This window comes from Takifugu rubripes, chromosome 20 (assembly GCF_901000725.2).
Source record: "Takifugu rubripes chromosome 20, fTakRub1.2, whole genome shotgun sequence".
Classification (NCBI taxonomy): domain Eukaryota; kingdom Metazoa; phylum Chordata; class Actinopteri; order Tetraodontiformes; family Tetraodontidae; genus Takifugu; species Takifugu rubripes.
Window position 1 is genome coordinate 13,726,583 of NC_042304.1, and position 20,776 is coordinate 13,747,358.

Sequence of the window (20,776 nt, forward strand, 5' to 3'; positions counted from 1 at the left end):
AATCTCAGCTGAGAAGGCCCCTTATGAGCTGTCACATGCGTGGTGTTTTTTGTTTCCTTTCTGATCTGGTAAATCATGTCTTGGTACCACGATGTGTTCTGAGGAAGGACTCTTCCATTACAATGATGCTGATCCTGGGCAGCATTAAAACATTCCTAAGTGATTCTCAGTTTTCCATTTTTTATTCTTGTCAAACCCTGAACAAAGTCCTTTTGTGGGGAATAATACAGAATATTGGAGGCTTGATACATTCTGCTGGTGTTTTCACGCAAAGTTTGCTCACTATTTTTACATTTAAGGAGACAGACAGAAAAAGTTATTTCTTCTCATGATGTCCAATGATGGTTTGACATAGAATCCATTTATTTATTTAAATATACTTGATGAACACTTTTGCATAGTTATTACACAAAACTGGTGGATAAAACAGAATAATCTACAATAAATCACTTTTATAATCACTTTGATAGATTTTTTTATTGGAAAAGGTGAGAAAGATTATATCCTTGGACCTCTACCACCAAATCAAAAGAAAATAAAAAGCATTCTGGTCATTTAGGAATGGAGCCATCCACATGATTTAGTTTTACAGCACTGATGTTGGATTTAATTTTATGTTCATGCTGCACAATTACCAGTAGAGGAACCAAACGTTCAAAATGTGCCACGCAGTTTAAAATCAACCCAGTGCTCTGATTAGGTCCCTCTTAACCGCAGTTCCTACAAAGTGGTTTTAGTGGTCTAAAGGAGGGTTTCCTGGAGGCTACTTGGCTGGGGTCGGCTGCATGTTGACCACAGTGGGGTTCTTCTTGCGGTATTTCAGCTCACGATGCATCTGACACCAGGAGCACCACACGCAGAAGCAGGAAGTCATGATGTCCCTGCAGTAAGAACCCTGCAGAAAACATTTTAGCACATTAAGTTTTATTCCAAGTCAATCTGGCATCGGTCTCGCACGTCCTTTACCTTGATGCCGTATTTGTGCCGGATTCCGACCCTCAAGGACAGGAGAGCGGGAGGAATGAACAGTGGCACCCCACAGGAAGACAGGATGGCGGGGCTGAACATGTCACACAATGGGAGACAGCGGTTCTCTCCAACCATCCCTGACACCGTGCAGGCGAGGCAGGGGCAGCACCAGAACCCGTAGCAGCCTGAAAAACAAGCAGCCTTTAGCAAACTCTCCACAGGGAAGGAGAAAAGATGTTCATTTAGTTGGGACAAATCCTTACAAGAACTGCAGTTATCACAGCATGAAAGGAGGCCGCTGCTCCATTCAGTCACTGCGTGCACTGCCATTGTTTCCTACACTACAGAGACCAAAAACACCTACGAAATGGGCAGAAATGAAGATTTGTAACTTTACATAGCAACTCTATAAGGCACAATTTCATCTGGTCTGTATTTTTATATTTATATTTCTCATCATAACAGGGTCAATTCAGAAACAATCAGCTTGTTTTGGGGAGAAAAAAGCTGAGTCAATTTTCTGGAAACATCTGCATTTAGGCACAAGCACAACTCAATGATAAGTAGATCCACTCAGCAGTCCTATATTGTCATTCAAATTCATAATTATAACCTTGCGTGGTAAATTACTCATAATCTATATGATTTATTTGATTAAGGTCGGTTTAAATTGTAAAATAAAGCAAGCAAAACTGTCTCTTTTAACAGCGAGCCTGTAACCTTACCTGATTAAGCCTAGTTACCTCGAAGGTAGTGACAGAAGTATGACTGGCGAGAGGAGTGGTACAGTATGTTGAACAAAATCTGAAACAATGCAGTCGAACCTGAAGTCAGAGGTGTTGGGTCCACTAGTGCTTTAAAAACAAACGCAGGCATGGAAATCAAGTGTTTATTTATGAACATTTCTCCACTCCTCACATTTTCTTCCACACTTTATTACGGTTGGAAAGCAATTTCTTTTCCGTTGTTGTTGAAAAATGCATTGAAGTCTGCAGATTGAACGGGTGTATTTCTGCAGTATTCTGCTTATTGACCCACCCTAAAAGCACCTGAGGCGCTCACGCCTGCCCACGGAAAAGAAAGCCGACTCATTTAAAGAACCCCAAAAAATAAAATAGGTTTTATAAAGTGCACCATATAACAGGGAGGATCACAAAGGCTTAAAAATTGTTAAATTGTTCCAGGACAGTAATCTAACCCCTCCCCCTCCTGCTGCAGCTGTTCTGCATTTATTATAATTCTCTGCTGCTCTGATGCTTAATGAGAAGCCAAAGACACAACTTCTGCTAAAGGTAGGCAACAAACCTGTAGTCTTCCTTAATATTGGCATGCTTTGTACCAACCAGACCTATTTTGGGTATATAAAGTTTCTGCCTGACTTCTTCACACACCGGTTTGAGTGTAAACACGGTGCTGTGTTTCACCTCTGTCACAGAAGCTTAGAGAAGGTGTGGTGTTGAGCCTCATCCATTTCCTTGAGCGTCCGACATCCCCGACCACAGCTACATACGCGCTGCATCATCACAAGTATGATCAAAATATGCACAACAGATGTGTTTCAGTTAATTTATTTAGCGTTTTACAAGAAACGCGTAATTTGCCTCAAAAACAAACATTGTTTTGGCCTTTTAAAATCCTGATTTCGATTAAGTATTTATACTATTTCAGGAGTTATTTCAATCAATGAAACCTGGATTTACAACTAAATGGTGTATGACTCCACCTAGTGGTTACTAGTGGAAGAGCATTCAAATGTCTCGAGTACGGACAGGTCGGTAGGCACACATCCATCCCTCCATCCATCCATCCATCCATCCATCCACCCACCCATCAGAAACTTAGAGTAACCATTTATTGGATCTTGTGTGTTTGTGGTCCGTGTGAAGGAGCTGTATAAAGCACCAGAATAAAAGAGAGGAGAGAGAAAGGCATAGAACCGACCACAGCACCTCTGTGTCCTCACACCAGAACAAATATAACAAAGTATAGAATACTTGTCAGCCTTTGACAAGCATCTTTGTCCTTGACTTTTTGTTAGTTTGTGAAATGCTTCTATATTAGGCCTCTGGATCGTTTTAGTCACTTTTATTTCATGCATAGGAGAAAGACCTTCCTAGTGCAGCTTTCTTCTTCACCAGCTGTTTAGGCACCAGAGTTTCCAGTAACCGTCTCACCAGACTCAGCCTTCCTGTCTGGATCAGAGCTCTGGATAACTCCGTGACCTCGGATGTGTGAGTCCTGTAAAGACGCCTCAGCTCTGCCTTCACAGAGTCCTCTGGGTACATCTCCTCGGCCTTCTGCAGCCACAGTTCCAGTTGCGTGATGGTGAGGTTGGGGTCGGGGCCTCCCTGTATGAACAGAGCCACCAGAGCCTGCAGGAGGCAGCGCAGGGCTGTGGTGTCCCTGCTTCCTGGTCTCTCCAACTCCATGGCCTTCTTAAAGCAGTCGGCAGCGTTTTGCTCCTCACCCTTCAACAGGAGGCAGCGTCCTCTGAGCATGTGGAGATCCGGCAGGCTCTCACCCAGCTCCAGCTGTAGAGCGTGAGACAGACTGACCAGTGCACTGTTGACCGCAGCCTCGTCCACCAAAAGGCTTTCCTGGAGAGCATCTACGCCCATGTAGTAGAACACCTGAGGGAGAGCCACAAACACTGAACTTCCTGATGCTGGTGGACATGCTGCTCACTACAAATCTGCATCTTTACCTGGGCCAATTCCAGATGGGTCCGAAGACACGGACGCACTGTTAGGACTTTGTCCAAGTCCTGCCTGGCCGCAGTGAGCCTCTGTCGGTCGGGGAGCCCACCTTGGGAATATTTTGCCTCTTCCAACTCCCTGACATAGATCATCATGTTGATCTACAAGAAAAACTGTTAAGCTTCTCGCACCCTTATCAAAACCTTTTCATCACTCCTGAGCCTGATTTGATGTGTCCATTCGCTCCGTTTTGCCTTGTGACTGTGTATTTTTGGCTGCAGTACCTTGGCTCGGGTGCAGTACGCCTGCCAGTTGAACTCTGGATCTGGGAGCACGTTGAGGCCCATGTTGCAGATCCCAGTGGCCATCTCATGTTTCCCCAACAGAAAGAAGATCTTTGCCAGAAGGTTCAGGGTGAACGCATCGCCGCTGGCCAAGTTTATGGCCTGAGCACACGGACGGTTTCGCTGTTAGTTATCGTCAAAACACACCACGGCATTCTCCTGAAGCTAAGAGCATCTCAGACTCCACCCAGCAGTTACCACATTCTGGAGGTAAAATAGTTCAGAGTTATGTTGCATCTGAACACGAGGGTAAACATACTGTTCCAAAACAGGACAGAGGATCAGAGGCTGAGAAACCACAGTCGTGCACAGACATGGGAACAGTGTCGAACTCGTCCTTTCTCTCCAGCATGACGCCAACGTAACACCAGGCAAGAGCTGAGGGAACAGAATCCAAAGCTTAAGTTGATTCCTCCTGGTCTGTAAATATTCTCCAAAGGCACAAGAGGGAAGCTACACGCAGATTCTCAGGATGGTTTCACCTTTGTTTCGTGTTTTCTCAGACCTGAGTGTTTCTTTGAGAAGTTTCAGGCCCTTGTTGTAGTGAGAGAGTCTGGAATATTCAGAGTCCTCTTTGGTCTTTACAATGTCATCCAGTCTACAGCAAGCGAACACGTTAATACAAGGCAATATTCCACAGAGCTCACCCTCGGTTCTAGATTTTACCTTATATAGATGGTTGCCATTTTAAAATACCAGCTTCTTTTTTCTTCTGTTGGTATCTGAAAAACATCTGATCTGTCAACAATGTGTATAGTCATCTGCATGCTGAGTTTTGGTTTGATGTGCTCTCTAAATTAACATATATTTGCATTGTGTTACTCCGCTAGGATGTGATCTTGCCTCACCAGCTGACCCCCATAGTGCAGGGCTCTGTTGTAGTGGCTGAGAGCCGCCGTCAGCCTCTCTCTTAGGACGTCCTCGCTGCCCAGCTCCACGTCATGGGGGTAGACATAAGCCTGCTCGGCCAAACATCGAGCAGCCAGGAGCCTGGTCTCCTCCTGAGAGGCCCCCCCACCATCTAAGCCCATTAGGTGTGAGACTTTCTCCACACACTCAGCCGTGTCCAGCTCTCTCCCCATCTTGTCGTACACGCATCCCAGGTTGGCCCAGGCGTTGAGGTTACCGGGGTCTTCTTTACAAATGCCTCTGAAAGTCAAACAAACTCAGGTTAGCTTCAATAGGACTGATTTTGCATTTCTGTCGTAGCCTCCTGGTTCATGTGGATCACTATCAGGTGTTTGCTGGTTCTTGCGTTTCACTATAAGATTTTTTTTTTTTTCCCTTGTGGCACACCTGGATGAGTAGTTGCATCGCGGTGTTTCACCACAGTCTGTCAAGGGTTAACAAAATAGATACAATCGCAGTTGCGCTAGGACAACATTTCGAGTCCATCGTGTGTATTTGTTAAGCCAAACGAGCCCTTTCAGTGCAAACATGCTGACACCAATCATTTTTAAATCTGTGAATACGTTGCCATGATTTCGGTTGATGATTTACTCCACTCATTTAAAGGTTATATTAAGCCTCTTTATCCTGTGTAGCTGTTTAGCGTGTCATGTTCATCAGCAGCGGTGTATGAGGGTGACTCCATCTTTCTGAATCTTCTGCATCTGAAACCGCCTTTTATTTGAAACAAAAGCCTTTTGACCTCACCTGAATATTTCCTCCGCAGTGTCCAGCCGTTCCATGTGAAAGGCCAACAGGCCGAGCAGGTTGCGGACAGCGTACTGCAGATATCCCACCTCAGCTTCCAGCTCGCCCCGCAGGCTCTCCTGCTTCAGGTAGGTGTCCCTGAGTCTCAGCCTCGCCGGCCCAGCGGGGTCACAGTTGAGGTTGAGGTCCAGGTGAAAGTGTCCGGGGATGTAATCCATGTCCTCCATCAAAAACTCGATATCCTCCGCGCTCTCTGCCTCCATCTTCTTCTCAGCTGCTGTTAAAACGGAGAGGTGAAGCTCTGACGATTTCAGCTTCTCTTAACCTTTTTGAGCCTTCATAATAAAATACCTGCTGCTGCTGCCTAGCCTTGTGTGCTGTGACTGAACACATCCACCCACTCCTGTCATCTGGATGCCGACAGGTCCAACAGGTTATTCCTGGGAGTGTTGAAGGTGGCGTAAACTGGAGGGACACCGATTTCCGGCCCCACACTTTTTCAAGCCAAGTGAAATTTTTGCCTTTTCCACGAGTCAAAAGTCTTTTGCCTTTTGGCCCAAAAAGTCGTTTGAATGAGTGATTTGTGAATCTGTTAGTTTGTTTCTTATCCCATCGAAATATCAGTTGACGCCTCTTAAAGTTCATTCTGACAAAATATTACATTCATTATAATTATACAGTATTTAGAAGTTCAAGCTTGAGAATAGTGATTTAGAATTTTGCAGCTCACTACACACTACACCTCCACCACTCTGCATGTTGCCATAGCAGCACAAGAATGTAAACCATTGAGACCAAGAATGACAAAGGAAACAAAACATTCTCACTATTTGTACAATAATGAAAGAATTTCGACCATTTTAATGATGCCTGAGGCCGATATAAAGAAAAATGTTTGTTTGTAGAACGAAAGACTGTACTTATCACATACCATAATAGATATGATCAGATTCCTCTCTGAAAGTATGTGTAAGGCCATCGATGTGTGATCATGACAATATGTTCCAAAATGCAAAACTGGGTGCAGAGAAACAATTTAAAGGGGAGTGCATTCATTTCTGCATGTTGGAGAAAAGCATCTTAACGTAAGACAAAATGTTGGGACGTCGATTAAAGCTTTGATTTTAACGCTAGTGGATGACAAACCACAGACTGCAGCCGTGTTTAGCTGCTGCTCACCGACCTGGGAAGATGATCGATGAATTATTCAGGAACGTCGGAGGTTTCCTGAAAAGAGGAAGAGATGAGTTTGGTTAAAGGGAAAAAGGTCAGGTGAAAACACACACACAGTGGGTATTTTAGGCTGCTTGGTCCCAAACAGCCACACACAGATCTGAGGAGATAGCTCGGGCCTCCGCACCACATCAGCAGGCGGGTTTGCTGAACCATCAGAGAACCTGCAGGTTTTATGCAACCTCCCTGCCGCTTTATTGTAGCTCTTCGTGGGCAGCCTTTTTGCATTTGTGCAACGTGGGAGTACAGAAATCTAAAACATTTGCTGTTGCCATGGTGGCCCTCACAGATGGTAGGCTGGCTGCTTGGCAACAATGCAGAAACTTTGATTTGTCTCTGTGCACCAAGTACGCAGATGAATGCAGAATTTACTGTAGATATTTACAGCCCAGCGAGTAGGCGACAAAAACAAAGGTATTATGGAGAAGATGGTGACCCCCTTAATCCCCGTAACCTTAGAAATACTGCTCTTAAAGCTGGATTAGAATGTGTCCCTCGTGCTGATAAAGGTGCTTTTGCTTTCAACGTAACCCCTTGTTAACCTAATTTCTTGTTTTTGCTGGAGTGATGCATATTTTTAAAAGAAACAGGGATGAGGGGTGATTCACTGACAGGGACTATAGAGGATCAAACAAAGCCCCTAAACTCTCCCTGAAAGGTGGTTTATCAGCTGTTTTTAACCTTTTTTAAAGCACAGGAGGTTTGGATGATGCTGTAATCTCAGTTTTGTACTCTCCTTCTCAGATGAAACAATAGATCCCATGTTAAGAACCACCATGCTAATCCTGAATCCTGATTTAAATATTAATTAATCTCTGTTTTTAATGCAGACTTCACATGTTTAACTTTAATTTGTGCCTTCAGTGAATCTGAATAGTTTATTTCAAGATGCCTCATCACAGGTACATCTAAGCTCAAAGCACAACTGCACCAGTTGATGGGATTGGTGACATTTTCCAAGTATCCAAGCGCCAGAGTGGAATTGTTTGTCCACCCTCACAACAAAATTTAGTGACTTGGGGCATTTTTGAGGGTAAGAAATCACTCTCATAAAGAACACCTAAAAAGTTACATTTTTTAAAGCTAAAAAGCTTTTGAAAGATATTCTAGATAAAACTATAGATATAGAATTTTTTACTGGGATTTTAGTAGAAAATTTCCCTTCAACTTCTGGTTATTTAATGTAACTATCAATAATCTCCACTAACAAATTCAACTGATGGATTATTAAAGGCCACTAATTCAACATATTTTAAAGCAGACTCATCGCAGCTTTTATTTTGGCAGGCGGCGCCACTTCCTTTCCTATGCTTTACTTTGAAGGTCTTACCGGAAGCGGAAGTTTCCGCGGTGACAGCTTGACAGTCTGAGGGCTCGTCGCTCTCTGCGGCTGCTGGTTGCTCTCATCATGCAGGTGGAATCTGCGCAGTGAGGCTCGGTTTTAAAGATCTCCAGCGGCTCACAGCAGCTGACTCCGAGGTGGACACAACCAGCAAACCCCAGGAAATAAAATTTGATTTGATTTTCCCTTCACTGACAAAAAGCGACTTTGGGAGAGGGATTGCTGACAGCAACGCTGTGGCGGAATTTGCGTTGATGTTGTCCGACTGTTTATCTCCGCTGGCGCAGTCACTCTCAGCTGGAGGCGCATATGCCAAAGCCCCAGTCCTGTAGGAGGGAACAGTCTCCAGAGACCTGGGCGAACGTTTGTCTTCAGCGCCATGGATGAAGGCACAGTCAGCGAGAGCGTCCCAGATTTGAAAGATATAGAGGTGAAAATTGGCCGGAAGACCCCCGAGGGTTTGCTCCGATGGATGCGGGAAGAGGCGTCCTCTTACCGGGGAGACGCCAAGTTGAGCACCGCGCAGGACGGCAGTAAAGAGCCGGGGGTGATGAGTTTGGACGAGAAGATCAGGAAACTGAAGGTGGAGATGGTAAGTGTGTGCGTGCGTGCGTGCGTGTGCCCTGTTGTCCAGGATGGAATTCAGTGAAAGGCTCCACAGTATTGACTAATCAAATAAATGACAAGCTGGTGTCGATTAAATAAAGGATAAAATGTCATGTTTAGTTTCCGAATGTGATTAAAACCATATTTGAGCTACGGATAAATCTTAGATTTCTATCTTAACAGCAACTTTTTGCCCTGTTGATTTATTCAAAGCCCAGGTTTCACTTTCTCTGCTGCATTATTAGTCTTAATATTATAATAAATCATTGAAAACTGACACACTTTTTACTTCTTTTGCATGCAAAACAGAAATGTTTTTATTCATTAATTCATATACACGTGGAAACACAGCAGAATTTAAAAACAAGCAAGTTCTTATTGTCACACATGTCCTTATATGTCAAATATCATTTGTAAATAAATGAGTGTGATTCATTTAGCGTGGCGATAAAGTGAGGAATGGGAGATAAAGGCATGATGATCTTATTGGGGGCTCGTGTGCCAGTTATTAGAGTGGGTGATGACAAGGTCCCAGGCAACTTCCTGGAGCCTTGTCGTCACTGTGAAGTTGCCAGGCAACCAGTAGTGACTGTGGAACAGTCAGTCTTCTTGTGCAAATTTTGGCAGGAATAAGTATATTTTTACACTCGTCCCGTTCAGAATCACAAATCTACTTTTTGTCAAATTTTTGCAGCCAGTCGCCACACAGAGACTGCGTACGTGTACTTTATGCTAACAGCAATGCTGACTATGTTCCCGCTGGCCTTTTATCAGGGTTTTTGTATGAATGTGTTTTTAAGTTTGACTTGATTTGAATGAGTAGAGTCTCTTTGTGGTCATTGATTCATGGCTCTCTGCCATGCCAACGGCTGTTCTTTCATGGAGATTTCTCATCTTATTTCCCAATGGCAGCTCTCAGTGTTCAGCCCCTCTGTCCCGTTCACCTGGACGTCGCTGCCGCCAGAGATCTGTAGCCATAGTAACACGCCGATGAGCACAGGTTCTGTCTGCAGTGAAGTCGTTCCTGAACGAATACAGCTGAATCATTTGATGTAGGAAGCTTAATTATCGGGCTGTAACAGCACACCTGCCTGGCTGTCAAGACGCTGATGTCAGCACGTGCTTGAAGTGTGAGTTTGGAAGCAGAAACCCTCTAACGAGTGGAATTTTTTAAAATGTAGTTATTTTACTGTCAGTTAATGAGGATGTGGGTTTTTGCAGCCTGAAGGGGGCTTGATTAAGAACCACTCGCTCACTGGGTGGAAGTGACATTCAGTCTGTGTGTGAATGTTATGAGATTAGTCCATTTTTTACCTGTTCCCAACACATACACGGTGTTTTTCCGTATTTTTTCCTGAAGTGAGGGAATTTTGCTCCTGCTTCTTCATCGCTCTGTCTCTGTCCCCGTGCAGATGAAGGACAGTGCAAAGTCAGCCTTGTGCTGCGGATATGAGCTGCAGGGACTCACAATCAGAATCAGTCTCCTTTTTCTGTCTGCTGGTTGCTGGTTTCCTCCTCTGGGGCATTCATTTGGGCTTAATGTCAAATTATATCATTGGTCAGTCACCCGACCTCCTCCTCCTGTCCGCAACAATTTTTAAACCTGTCGCTCATAAAAAGTATGGGAGCATGATACTAATGTCTTTATTTCATTAATAATGCACAGTGGAAATCTGTTTGCCCCTGGATTATCTTCAGGTCCTCTCGGCTAGTTCGGAACAAGCAGACTTGTTAGCGTACATGCTAGCTGGTGTGGTGATGGAGTTAATATTAACAGACACACGGAAATTGGCAGCAGCTGAGTATTGACAGTGTTTTATTTCCCAGTTTTTGTGTATTTAACATTATTAAACTGACACGGACGCTTATATTTCTGGAATTGGATCAACAGGATTCCGCCGCCTCTCAGAAATGTGTTTGATGTCTTCCTCGTGTCGGCGCCTTTTCCTAACAGGGAGTGAAAGAGACAAAAGCAATAGCCGGTGGAGCGTTCTTAGAGCCACAGTGCAAGCACTATTTCTCTTTAATAATAAAACTCTGAAGCAGAGAGGATGAAAAGACTCGGGGATGATATTTTAGAGAGGTGATAATCGACAGATGGAACAGTTGGCGGTTTACGGAGACCTTCTGCTGGCTCCGCTGCAAGGTCGCCATATGTCTGCACCAGGCCTGAGCTACAGCAGAAAGAAAGGACACGACAAAGAGAAGGAGACACTGTGCAGACGCAGAAGTGTGTTTATTTTGCTGGTGCCGGAGAGAACGGGTTTGTGTGTGTGTGTGTGTCATCTGCTGGTGGTGAATCAGCACTCTGCTCGGTAGCTGCGCAGCACTGGGAGGCCTCCTCACGCCGCGTGGCAGAGCCTGCGTCACACGTCACGTTTCGGCTGTCATGCTGCTTGCGGTGCCATAACGTACTCCCAAAGTAGAGATTATTCCGGGCCTCCTTGCTGCTTAATTTTCCAGTCCGACAAGACTTGGAAGACGGCTCTACAAAAACATCTAAAGATGGATGAGGCAAGACAGACGGTCAGCCAAGAGGGGCTTCAAACGTATTATTATTAATACAGATTAAACAATTGCCAAAACTACGAAAATAAAACCTCACGTATTAGTCAATGTAAAAAATATGTTGAATTTCTGCTCATAAAAGCCAGACCAGAACCTCTAAAAAGCCTGCTCCGGTTCAGGTAGCGGAAACCTGGGTCGTTCCATTTTATTACTGATGTGGGGGGAGATAAATATCCACACAGGTTTTACTTGCTGCTGGAGTTACCGGCAGATTTTTCGACTGTTAAACTGAAACTTAAGTGCAGAATAGTAACAAAGAGTTTCCCCCCCATGCATTTCTACACACAAATTCAAACACCCGTGATTATAAAAGGCAGGAAAATGGGTTTGCAGGAATCCTATGGATCAAACAGACCGTGTTTGGCCCCATGCCTGGGTAACTAAAATCGGTTTGGCTGTAAATCGGTGGCATAAAATGACAAAAGATGATTAATGGTGTTTCAGCTCGAGGCTGTTCCCTCCTGGATGTTCGCCTCATGCCAACTGCTGCCACAGGAAACATTCGCCGTGCATTTTTAGAGGAATTAAGGGACGAGTTTCTTTCCCTTTTGGTGTTACCTTATGGTAGTGTGACGCGTACGTCACAACAGATTTTGCGAGTGTGAGAGAACATTGAGTTTGGCGCCAGAAGCGACAGATGTGGAGCTACTTTTACTGCCACCCGCATCAGGCATTCTGTCCAGAAAACCTCAGACCTCAACCCAAAACCCCACCCGTAAGGTCTGACTGGGCCCCAGCCACACACACACACACACACAGAGTTTTGTTTTTGTATCTTTCTGAGACATAATGTATTCCCCAGCCCCAAAACCCACTTTTAACTGTTAAAACCAAGTCTGAGCCCTCCAGCAGCCCTTTATTGGTGTGAGGACCAGCCCAAATAATTCCAAATCCTCCTCACTATGTAGCATAAAGGACTCGTAGGCACAGGAAAGTTGCAGTAGCATCCTAAGCTCCTATTTGGGATTGTCAGGTTTTATTTGATGCATTGCAGAGTAGAGCTGAGCTCATCTGGATTGGGTTAAAACACTAACAATGTTCAGATAAACGTGTCCAGATGGAATTTGTTCTGACACATTTATCCGTGGACGATGACACACGTCTGAAATTTCCACACATCAGACACTCTGCTGTTGGGAAACAAAAGTAGCTTGCAAAAGCATGAATATCCCAGTAATTTAATTGGCTTGTTTTTCACTTCAATATGATGTTTTGGATGAGAGTGCTGATGGTTTAGTTTGGAAGGAGCCTCTGGGAAACGAATGCTTCCATAAATCACAGAAATTCCCAAAGGGAAACTTAACTTCCTTTCGACAAATGAAAGAAAGAGAAATAAAACGGGAGAAATAACAGGATCTTACGTTAGAAATGTTTTTGCAAACCTTTGGAGGGTAACACGCTCGTGTAAATCAAACGTATGTGGTTTTTACCACAGAAAGTCTGATCGGCACACCAAGAGAACAAAGTGGATCCTTTTAGCCTAAAGCCCCCAATCTTGGATGTCCTGAACTGTGACTCCAGTAAAAAGACGCCACCTCTGATACATGAGAGGTCAGAACTTATTTTCTGAAGACCACCTTGTGTACAGATGGAAGAAACAGAGATTAACAGCGTGGTTGACTGGGAGAATCAATAGCTTCCCTTTACTACCTGATTGATTAACGTAAAGGTCATAAAGACCCAGGCTGTGCAAAACAGAGAGACGGACATCATTAAGGTGAGAGGGGAAGAGTCTGACGCAATACTCGCATACCTCTGCAGGAACACGTGGGAAAACAGATAAAGTTCGAAGCAGAGAGGCTCAAAAACTACATTTTCAAGCAGACGTCATCTGCAATCTTGGAATATCGGTGTAGATATCGTCGATATTGGCTTGTGTAGTCTGCAGAGGGATTTTCCCTGACTACAGCCTTTTCTTTGCAGTTATCAGTCAGTTTTCTCCACCTTTCACCCACAGACACATCAGGAGATGCTGATTCTGGGCCCTGACTGTCACTGTGTGCTGTTTAAAACATGATATTATGGTGAATCATCTTCGGGAACGGTTACTGTACATTTTCCAGTTTTAATCTCCGCCTCTGCTGCAGTTAACGAGCAGCTAAATGCACCACATACACAGCTCATTGCTCTCAGGCCTCTTTTTGTTTTATTTAATTCCATCTCCACATTTCTCCCCTCTACACATTCCATATTTGTTTCCACAGTGGTTACTGCACACACTCAGCCCAGCAGCTTGTCTTGGATTTTACTTCCAATTATGGTGAACTGCTAAGGTTTAATACCGTTATAATGGTGTTTGTGCTTCCCTGTGGAGCCAGGGCTTAAAATAAATGTCTACAGACTCCAAGTCCCATTCTTCAGTTTGTCTGTTTCACTTTGACAACATTTTTATCACGATATCGAAATGAGCGAAGCGAGTAATTTAATGTAATCACAATTTTACAGGCATATACTTGTAAACAGCCACGAGTTTAAGACTTATAAATAGGTATAACTGTGTGAGAGCTAAAGTTTTACAATAAAAGTTTCTTTTAATGTGCACTGACTAAAGAAACCTGCTAAATCTTGCTGTTTTGCCTGCAGGCTCATTTGCGCTCGGTGGACGTGAAGATCTTGCAGCAGCTGCTGGCGGTCCACGAAGGCATCGAGGCGGTGAAGTGGCTGATGGAAGAGCGCAGCACGCTGACGAGCCGCTGCAGCAGCCTGACCAGCAGTCAGTACAGCCTGGGCGACACCTCCTGGAGGGGCTCCTGGAGCAGCCTGCAAGACCCCAATGACAGGCTGGACAACATCTCCATCGGGAGCTACCTGGACACCCTGGCAGATGACATGGACGAGTACTGTCCATCCAGCTCAGAGTCGGTCATCACGGCCGGTAGTCGAATGGGGGGAGTCCTCGGGACCGCCGGGCCGAGGTCTGGAAGTCAGGCTGGAATAAGTGAAACTGGGGGCGGGGCTAAAAATGGTACAGAGGTGAAAGGAGGGCTGGAGACTGGCACCACCTGCGTTATTCCCGTGAATGTGACGACAGGGACTGGGTCAGGGGTATCAGAGATCCCTCTCAGCTCTCCACAGAAAAAGCCTGAAGCCCCCAAGCTTGACACTTGCACCAAGGCTGCGGAGGCAGGTAAAGGAAGTCCTGTTTCCAAGGGCAACGCACAGACTCAGGTAGTGAAGTCTAACGGCGTCCTGGAGAAAGCAACCAAGCAGACAGGCGGCCCAACCTGTCCAGGCCTCAAGGACAAACTCGGGACCACCCAAAGCCCCAAACTGCAACCGTACACCAATGGGAAGATCGACATGGATACCTGTAAGATGAACGGTAAAATGCACCTGGAGTACGATGCCCACTGGCGGTGGGTGCAGTCCCAAGAGGATGTGACGTTTTTGTGAGGACAGCTACAGAGGCCCAGAACACTGAAACAGAAGAAGAAGAAGATCTTTTGGTCAAACGCACATACGGACTCAACACTGGGGCTGTCAAACAGATGATGACTGACCGCCGTGACTTTCTATGAAACACTGATGTCAGTTTTTAGGTGGACGCACCTGAAACCTTCTGCAACAACTAAAACCCCCCCTGTCAGAGTTTGTCTCAGGGTCATGCCGTGCATTCCCTGCTTTCCCCGTACTTTCCGTTCCCTTTCAAAAGCACACTCCGATGCCATGCCAGAGAGCCGGAAAGTGATTTCCGTATGCTTGATTTCGAAATCTAATTATTTAATAATAAGTCTCCCTCATCCAAAGCAGCTGATCATGTTAAAATCTCAAAAATGAGCACTGATTCAGCCCTACAACTAAAACCATGTTTCCACTAAGTGCAGTCCAGTCCAGTTGATTCCAGTCCAGCCATCTCTCAGTATTTCCTGTAGACCAACTGCGCCCCTCTTCTGGAACCCCAGAAGAATCCAAGGATAGTTGTTTTGGAAGCCTTCATTTAACAGTGAGAACCCAAATAAATGAAAAACTGGAACAAACTGAGCTGTCTGCTCTGTGGAAACACCTTTAAACTCAAAACAACAGACTCTTTGTAACCCAAAGTTGACCAAAGTTCCCCATCAAATCATAAATGAGTGTTAAGTTCTGCACGGTATATAATCAATATACAATATAATATACTATATAATGCTAATCAGAAAGAGAAATCTAAGTATTAAACACTATCCAATGGAGTCCTTGTGTGTGTGTTAATGTCCCCAAATAAAAAGTCTTTAAAAACGCAGGCTGTTGCACTGAGGATGGAGGGGGAGAGGCTCTGGCTTCTGTAGGCGAAAATTGCAGTTTTTTTAAAAAAGTCCTTGTTTTTCTAAGCAGATGTTGTGCCTAATGGATGTGAACCTTAACTACACGTGTCTGTATTCTCCCTCCTGCCATGATTGCACTGTTGCCATTAATCTGAGTTTATGGGCTATGTTTTTATTCATTCTGCCTCCTCTTTAGAGCCTGTGTGCCCTGTTAGCTGGTGAATGTGGTGTTTGTCTGGGTGGATGTTGCATGTCCTCTGCAGAACTTTATTGGTGTAATGGTGAGAAACAGGCAGCAGAGCTCATCCAATCAGAGGAGAAATGCAGTTTTTTTTGTGTAGAGAAGATCTGTGTGTGTTTATGTGCACGTGCTTGGGATAGGAATAGTCGTCCCAAATTTTTGAGAGCATTTTCTGCGTGGTTCCATCTGGTATTGCTGGTACATTCCTGCTGTGACAGTGAAATCCACCACAAGAGCGTAGCTCGTGTTTACTCTCTAACATAACGTGCCCTGAAGAGTCATCCGTAGCGGTCAGAAGTTTTCTCTCCAGGATTAAAAGTAAATCATGTGGTGTATCAATGTTGTTGTTTGAATCATAGAGGTAAATTTCCAATAGTGGGCTCAACACTGAAATCTGAGCCCGCTGCACGATGCAACGACTAAAATTGAGTCTGTCTCTCTTTTATTGCTGATGTTTGAGGTCCAACATGGCCACCGCGCCTGTGCATGGGCGAGATTGTGCAGAGACAGATCGAAATGGCTCTGCCAGAAAACAAAGCTATACCAAGTTGTTAAAGTTTTTAATTAAAATACTGCAATCTGATTGGATGTTGCCGATATAGGGAACAGCATAATGTTAACAGGGAGAGGAGAAATCTGCAGCATTAGCAGCTAATAGCTAAACTATATCATTAATTCTTCCGGCCCCAGTCTGGCAACTCAGAACGACCCTAAATTGACTTGCTGTCAAAAGCTGTGACGAAACATCTTTACATGCAGGACAGGTGCTAAATACAAGTTGTGTGTTTGAGCCCTTTCACTGGATCCAACACCTCAGTCCAGTCTGGGAGACGCGGTGGTGAAACTGGTCCATGAATCTCTCCCTCTAAATGTCAATGACTACAGCCGCAGCACTGCTGCAGAATGCTACTATATATAGTCACATTCTAACTGTCCTCATCATTGTAATAATATATAATCCAGCCACGTTACAGACATGAAGTCATTTCCAACTTACCTGTTTAGCATGTGTTTCGGCTGTCAGGAGGCTGTCTGCTCTGCCTCTTTGTGGTTTCCCTCCTCATATTAGCCTGTTCCCTATGTGGGAAAATACTTTTTTGTGCAGGGACCCAAGCTGTAAAACCCATTACGTCCAGCTATATGGAGGTATGGTTCATAAGGAGAGTAAACCGCTTACTGACCACGGCGTTGGCTGTTGCTGCGGTGGAAACGCTTGTGGCCTGATTATTTAATACAGCCGTATTAATGGCTGCGTGCCAGGATGAGAACGGGAGTCTGACCAACGCTCAAAGGCTCATCTCATAATCTGATGGTGTCCTCCTGGGCCTGGAGGTGCCAGGCCACCCCCAGCTATTCTGGGCTCAAGACAACAAGCCCCGTTACGTCGATGAGTGGACGGCCGCACGGTTGCCATGACGATAAAACGGGCAGGCTTCAGCTCTCCTGGCTGTGGTTGATTCTGTGCCAGCTGTTGCAGTCATGACGCGTTTAGCGAAATGTCAAGAAACAAGAATGTTGAATAACTCGTCAATGTTTCGGCGTACAGTTACAGATTCTATTGTCGGCCCTCCTACCGACCCATTCCTGATGTAATTATGGGTTGACAACCATGAGACAATGGAACACTTGGACATAAAAAGCACCACAGGCTGCAGTTCCTGTGTGTTTGTGTGTTCTAACCAACCGGTTTATTGACATTTACACAAGACCAAATAACCACCAAAGCAATCACATCTCTGTCCTTTCAGAGACAGATTTCCGTGGCAGCGACGCTCCTCTCACACTGTCCACATCAGTACACACGCTCAGCCGTCCCCACCAGCCTTTTTCCTTTCTCAGAAGCTAAAAGACAGATTGTCCCGTCTCCCCAGAGGCAGAATGGGGGGATAAACAGTGAGCTCGGCAGCATCGCATGCAGCTAAACACAATCTTCCTGCTGTTTGCCTCCTCCCTCCTCTGCACAAACACAACACACACAAGCACAGCTCATCTCATGTGCACGTCTCCTGATGGACAGATCCTCAGAGAGCCATTAAACGTTTCCTCTCCTTGAATTTTATTTATGATTCATCCCTCTGCTTCCTGGTACAAGTTGACTTAACTCTCCCACAATGAACCAGGTCCAGAAGGAAAAAGAACTCCCAGAGGACGAGAACGTAAATGGCACCGAGCACGACCGAAGTCCTCGCTTGAGTGAGGGGGAATGCTTTTATTTCTCCAGTACGACGCATTTTATTACTTTGTGCAGCAAAAAGTGTAAATGTTGAACAAATACTCATAAAATGATAAGACTGTGTGTAACGTGTGTGAGCTCAGTGGATGATTAAACCTATTTTAAATGTCGCTCCTGTGTTTTTATTAGCACAGCAGATCTTGCTGGAGCTGCTCTCCGTCCCCCGGCTCTTCCATCTTTACTGATAACCTCCGTTTGCCAATCAATACTCGGGGCCCCGTCCTCCTGCAGAGAACGTCCATTAGCGCATTAGCTCGGAGCATCGGGATGTTTCCTGTTGGAGGAAGCCTCGCCGCCCCTCCGTGAGTGGAAGGAGATGGGAAGTTCAATAAACCAAAGGATGAATATTTATACTTTAAAGGCTTCCCACTATTTATTATGCTGGTGATGGAAGATGGAGCCTGGGAAAAATGTTTCTGGTCTGGGATCAGCAGTCCCTGTGATTGAGTCATTAATGTGTAATAACAATAATCTGGGCCTGTAACGAGGAGACGCTGCTGGTGTCTGAAGCTTCTGAAGCTCCCAACAGACCCCAGGGGCCCTGCTTTGAAAGACAAAAAAAATAGCAAATACTTTCAAATGGGAGCAATTTGGAAGTTCACCAATCTGGAAGTGTTGCGTAATCTGAACCCAGTTTGTGATCCCACTCCAGGAGCAGGTAAATGTCCCACTCCAGGTTGGTTAATGGGACTAGATGGAGCCTCCCATTGATTGGCTGGGTCGAGGTTTATATTACTGATAATATTTAACGGGTGTGTTAACAGGACTGATGAATGTTATGATTTGCACAGGACGATGGAGTCCAAACTCTCTGGAATGCCGGTGCTGCTCCGGAGAGAAAGCGGAGCCCGAGCCATCGATTTGTGTCCGTACTGACAGCGGCTCTTTGGAAATGCACAGCTCTGCTAATCGAAGCAGGCCGACGGTTTGTGGCCGGCGTTGGCGCCTGTGTCGGCGCTGTACGTGTCACCCAAGTGGTCATGCAAGTGCGAGCGCTTCAACCTGTCTTCATTTAAAAAGGCTGACAAGTTGTGTGTGTGTGTGTGTGTGTGTGTGTGCGTGCGTGTGTGTGTGTGTGTGTGCGTGTGTGTGTGTGTGTGTGTGTGTGTGTGATGCGCACAAACAAGGACAGGCTGTAAAAGCACAGTGAAACAGTGGGGAAGGAGAAATGTTTCCTGCTTCCAAGACAGGGTGGAGGACCCAGGAGACACTGATGGAGACCACATGGACAAAGACATCAGCTGACTCTGGTTTTCTTTTAAATTGTTCAATTTAACGGGGAAAAAAAACTTTATTGTGAAAGTTTATGACTGAGTTTAGGTGTAAATAATTACAATCAGCAAAAACATCACAAAATTGAGCTAGAAGCTAGCCGAGGCTGCTTAGTTACTCTTCCTTCCTTCCTTCCTTCCTTCCTTCCTTCCTTCCTTCCTTCCTTCCTTCCTTCCTTCCCAACATACAATCTAATCTGACCAGAAAAAGCAGTCCTATCCGATTAGGGATGACGGTCCTAACGGGGCAGAGTACAGTCGTATACGGTACCACAAGTGTCCTGACATCAGCCTTTCAAATGAGTTTTCCAAAACTGGACGCGCCTGCTCCCCCCTCTCCCCGGCCCCAGTGTGGTGAGGATGGAAACCGCAGGTCGGGGCCTGTGTTGTCTCAACTGAGGACGCGGGAATGAGGACGGATTTCCAGGAATAAATTCGAAAATACTGAAAATGGGATTCATTCATGGAATTTGTAACTCACTGAGGCCTTCGACTCAACTCAAAAACCGATGGTTCACCTGTGGCATTTTAGAGTGTGTGTGTGTGTGTGTGTGTGTGTGTGTGTGTGTGTGTGTGTGTGTGTTGAGTTGGCTCGTCTACGTCTCCCAGTGTTTCGTTGGGGTCCTGTTTTAATTAGCAGAGCTGTTCTCAGTTTCTTCCTGATTGCCTGATTAATGTCTTCCACCTGTGTCCTCCTCTCCTTCACCTGTGTTGTCTCATTGCCACCCTCCACACACACACACACACACACACACACACACACACACACCTACATAAGCCACGTTTGCCTGGGTTTTATCACCTGTGTCAGCAGAGGCTGCTGGACTGATGGACGATGATTAAGATTGACAGAAGCCAACAGCTCTTTGGACTCTTTCCTCACAGTTCCGTGTGTTTGAGTCCGTCTCAGTAACCTGGAAGAAATTCTACACACAACTCGTGACTTGTTTTGATCTATCGGGCGCCCTTCGGCTTCAGCAACAGAATCCACCCTTATTTTTGCATGTCTCACTCCTGTCCGGCTTGTTTAACTCCCCGGACGGCAGAATCAGCACCAAACGGCCCCATTAGCTGCGAGCTACTGTGGAGCGTTTATACTCCAGTTGAATGGGAAGCGGAGGAAACACACAAAGGGGCGGAACGAGGCCGCGGCGTTCCCACCGAGCGAGGGAACCCGGCTTTGGCCTTTCTGGGAGCAGTTGTCAGAGTTTTCAGTGGCTATTGGGAGATGGTTGCAGTGAAGTAGGAGTGGGTTGAAGCCATCTGTTTTGTGTTAGCGAGATTAGCAGTGCGCGCGCGTACATCAGCTACTCGCGTCGGTTAACGTGCGTCTGCAGCAAACATCCGGTGGCCGACATGAAATATGAAGCTGA

The 20,776-nt window shown here is 45.4% G+C and overlaps 3 protein-coding genes and 2 long non-coding RNA genes across 5 annotated transcripts; 3 read left to right on the top strand and 2 right to left on the bottom strand.

Annotated features, from left to right (window-relative positions):
* Positions 1-328: 328 nt before the first annotated feature.
* On the bottom strand, positions 329-1,778 carry LOC101073173 (cornifelin-like). The gene is made up of 4 exons (XM_003974411.3): positions 1,695-1,778; positions 1,233-1,329; positions 967-1,154; positions 329-895 (listed from the first exon to the last, which is right to left on the bottom strand). Exons 2-4 carry the CDS (start codon positions 1,297-1,299, stop codon positions 764-766), a joined length of 387 nt encoding a protein of 128 aa, XP_003974460.1. The 5' UTR covers positions 1,300-1,329; positions 1,695-1,778; the 3' UTR covers positions 329-763.
* On the bottom strand, positions 1,728-7,392 carry ttc22 (tetratricopeptide repeat domain 22). Its single transcript, XM_003974410.3, has 10 exons — positions 6,849-7,392; positions 5,666-6,105; positions 4,858-5,158; positions 4,676-4,731; positions 4,492-4,607; positions 4,269-4,387; positions 3,950-4,111; positions 3,674-3,826; positions 2,275-3,599; positions 1,728-1,823 (listed from the first exon to the last, which is right to left on the bottom strand). Exons 2-9 carry the CDS (start codon positions 5,926-5,928, stop codon positions 3,060-3,062), a joined length of 1,710 nt encoding a protein of 569 aa, XP_003974459.2. The 5' UTR covers positions 5,929-6,105; positions 6,849-7,392; the 3' UTR covers positions 1,728-1,823; positions 2,275-3,059.
* LOC115247286 (uncharacterized) lies at positions 2,245-4,346 on the top strand. Its single transcript, XR_003886342.1, has 4 exons — positions 2,245-2,261; positions 2,405-2,496; positions 4,052-4,219; positions 4,282-4,346. It is a non-coding gene; the product is annotated as an uncharacterized lncRNA (long non-coding RNA).
* LOC115247287 (uncharacterized) lies at positions 5,560-7,920 on the top strand. The gene is made up of 3 exons (XR_003886343.1): positions 5,560-5,593; positions 5,685-5,793; positions 7,801-7,920. It is a non-coding gene; the product is annotated as an uncharacterized lncRNA (long non-coding RNA).
* Positions 7,921-8,215: 295 nt separating this feature from the next.
* Positions 8,216-18,242, top strand: lurap1 (leucine rich adaptor protein 1). Its single transcript, XM_003974409.3, has 2 exons — positions 8,216-8,832; positions 13,998-18,242. The coding sequence occupies exons 1-2, from the start codon at positions 8,620-8,622 to the stop codon at positions 14,805-14,807; spliced, it is 1,023 nt and encodes a 340-aa protein (XP_003974458.2). The 5' UTR covers positions 8,216-8,619; the 3' UTR covers positions 14,808-18,242.
* Positions 18,243-20,776: the final 2,534 nt, after the last annotated feature.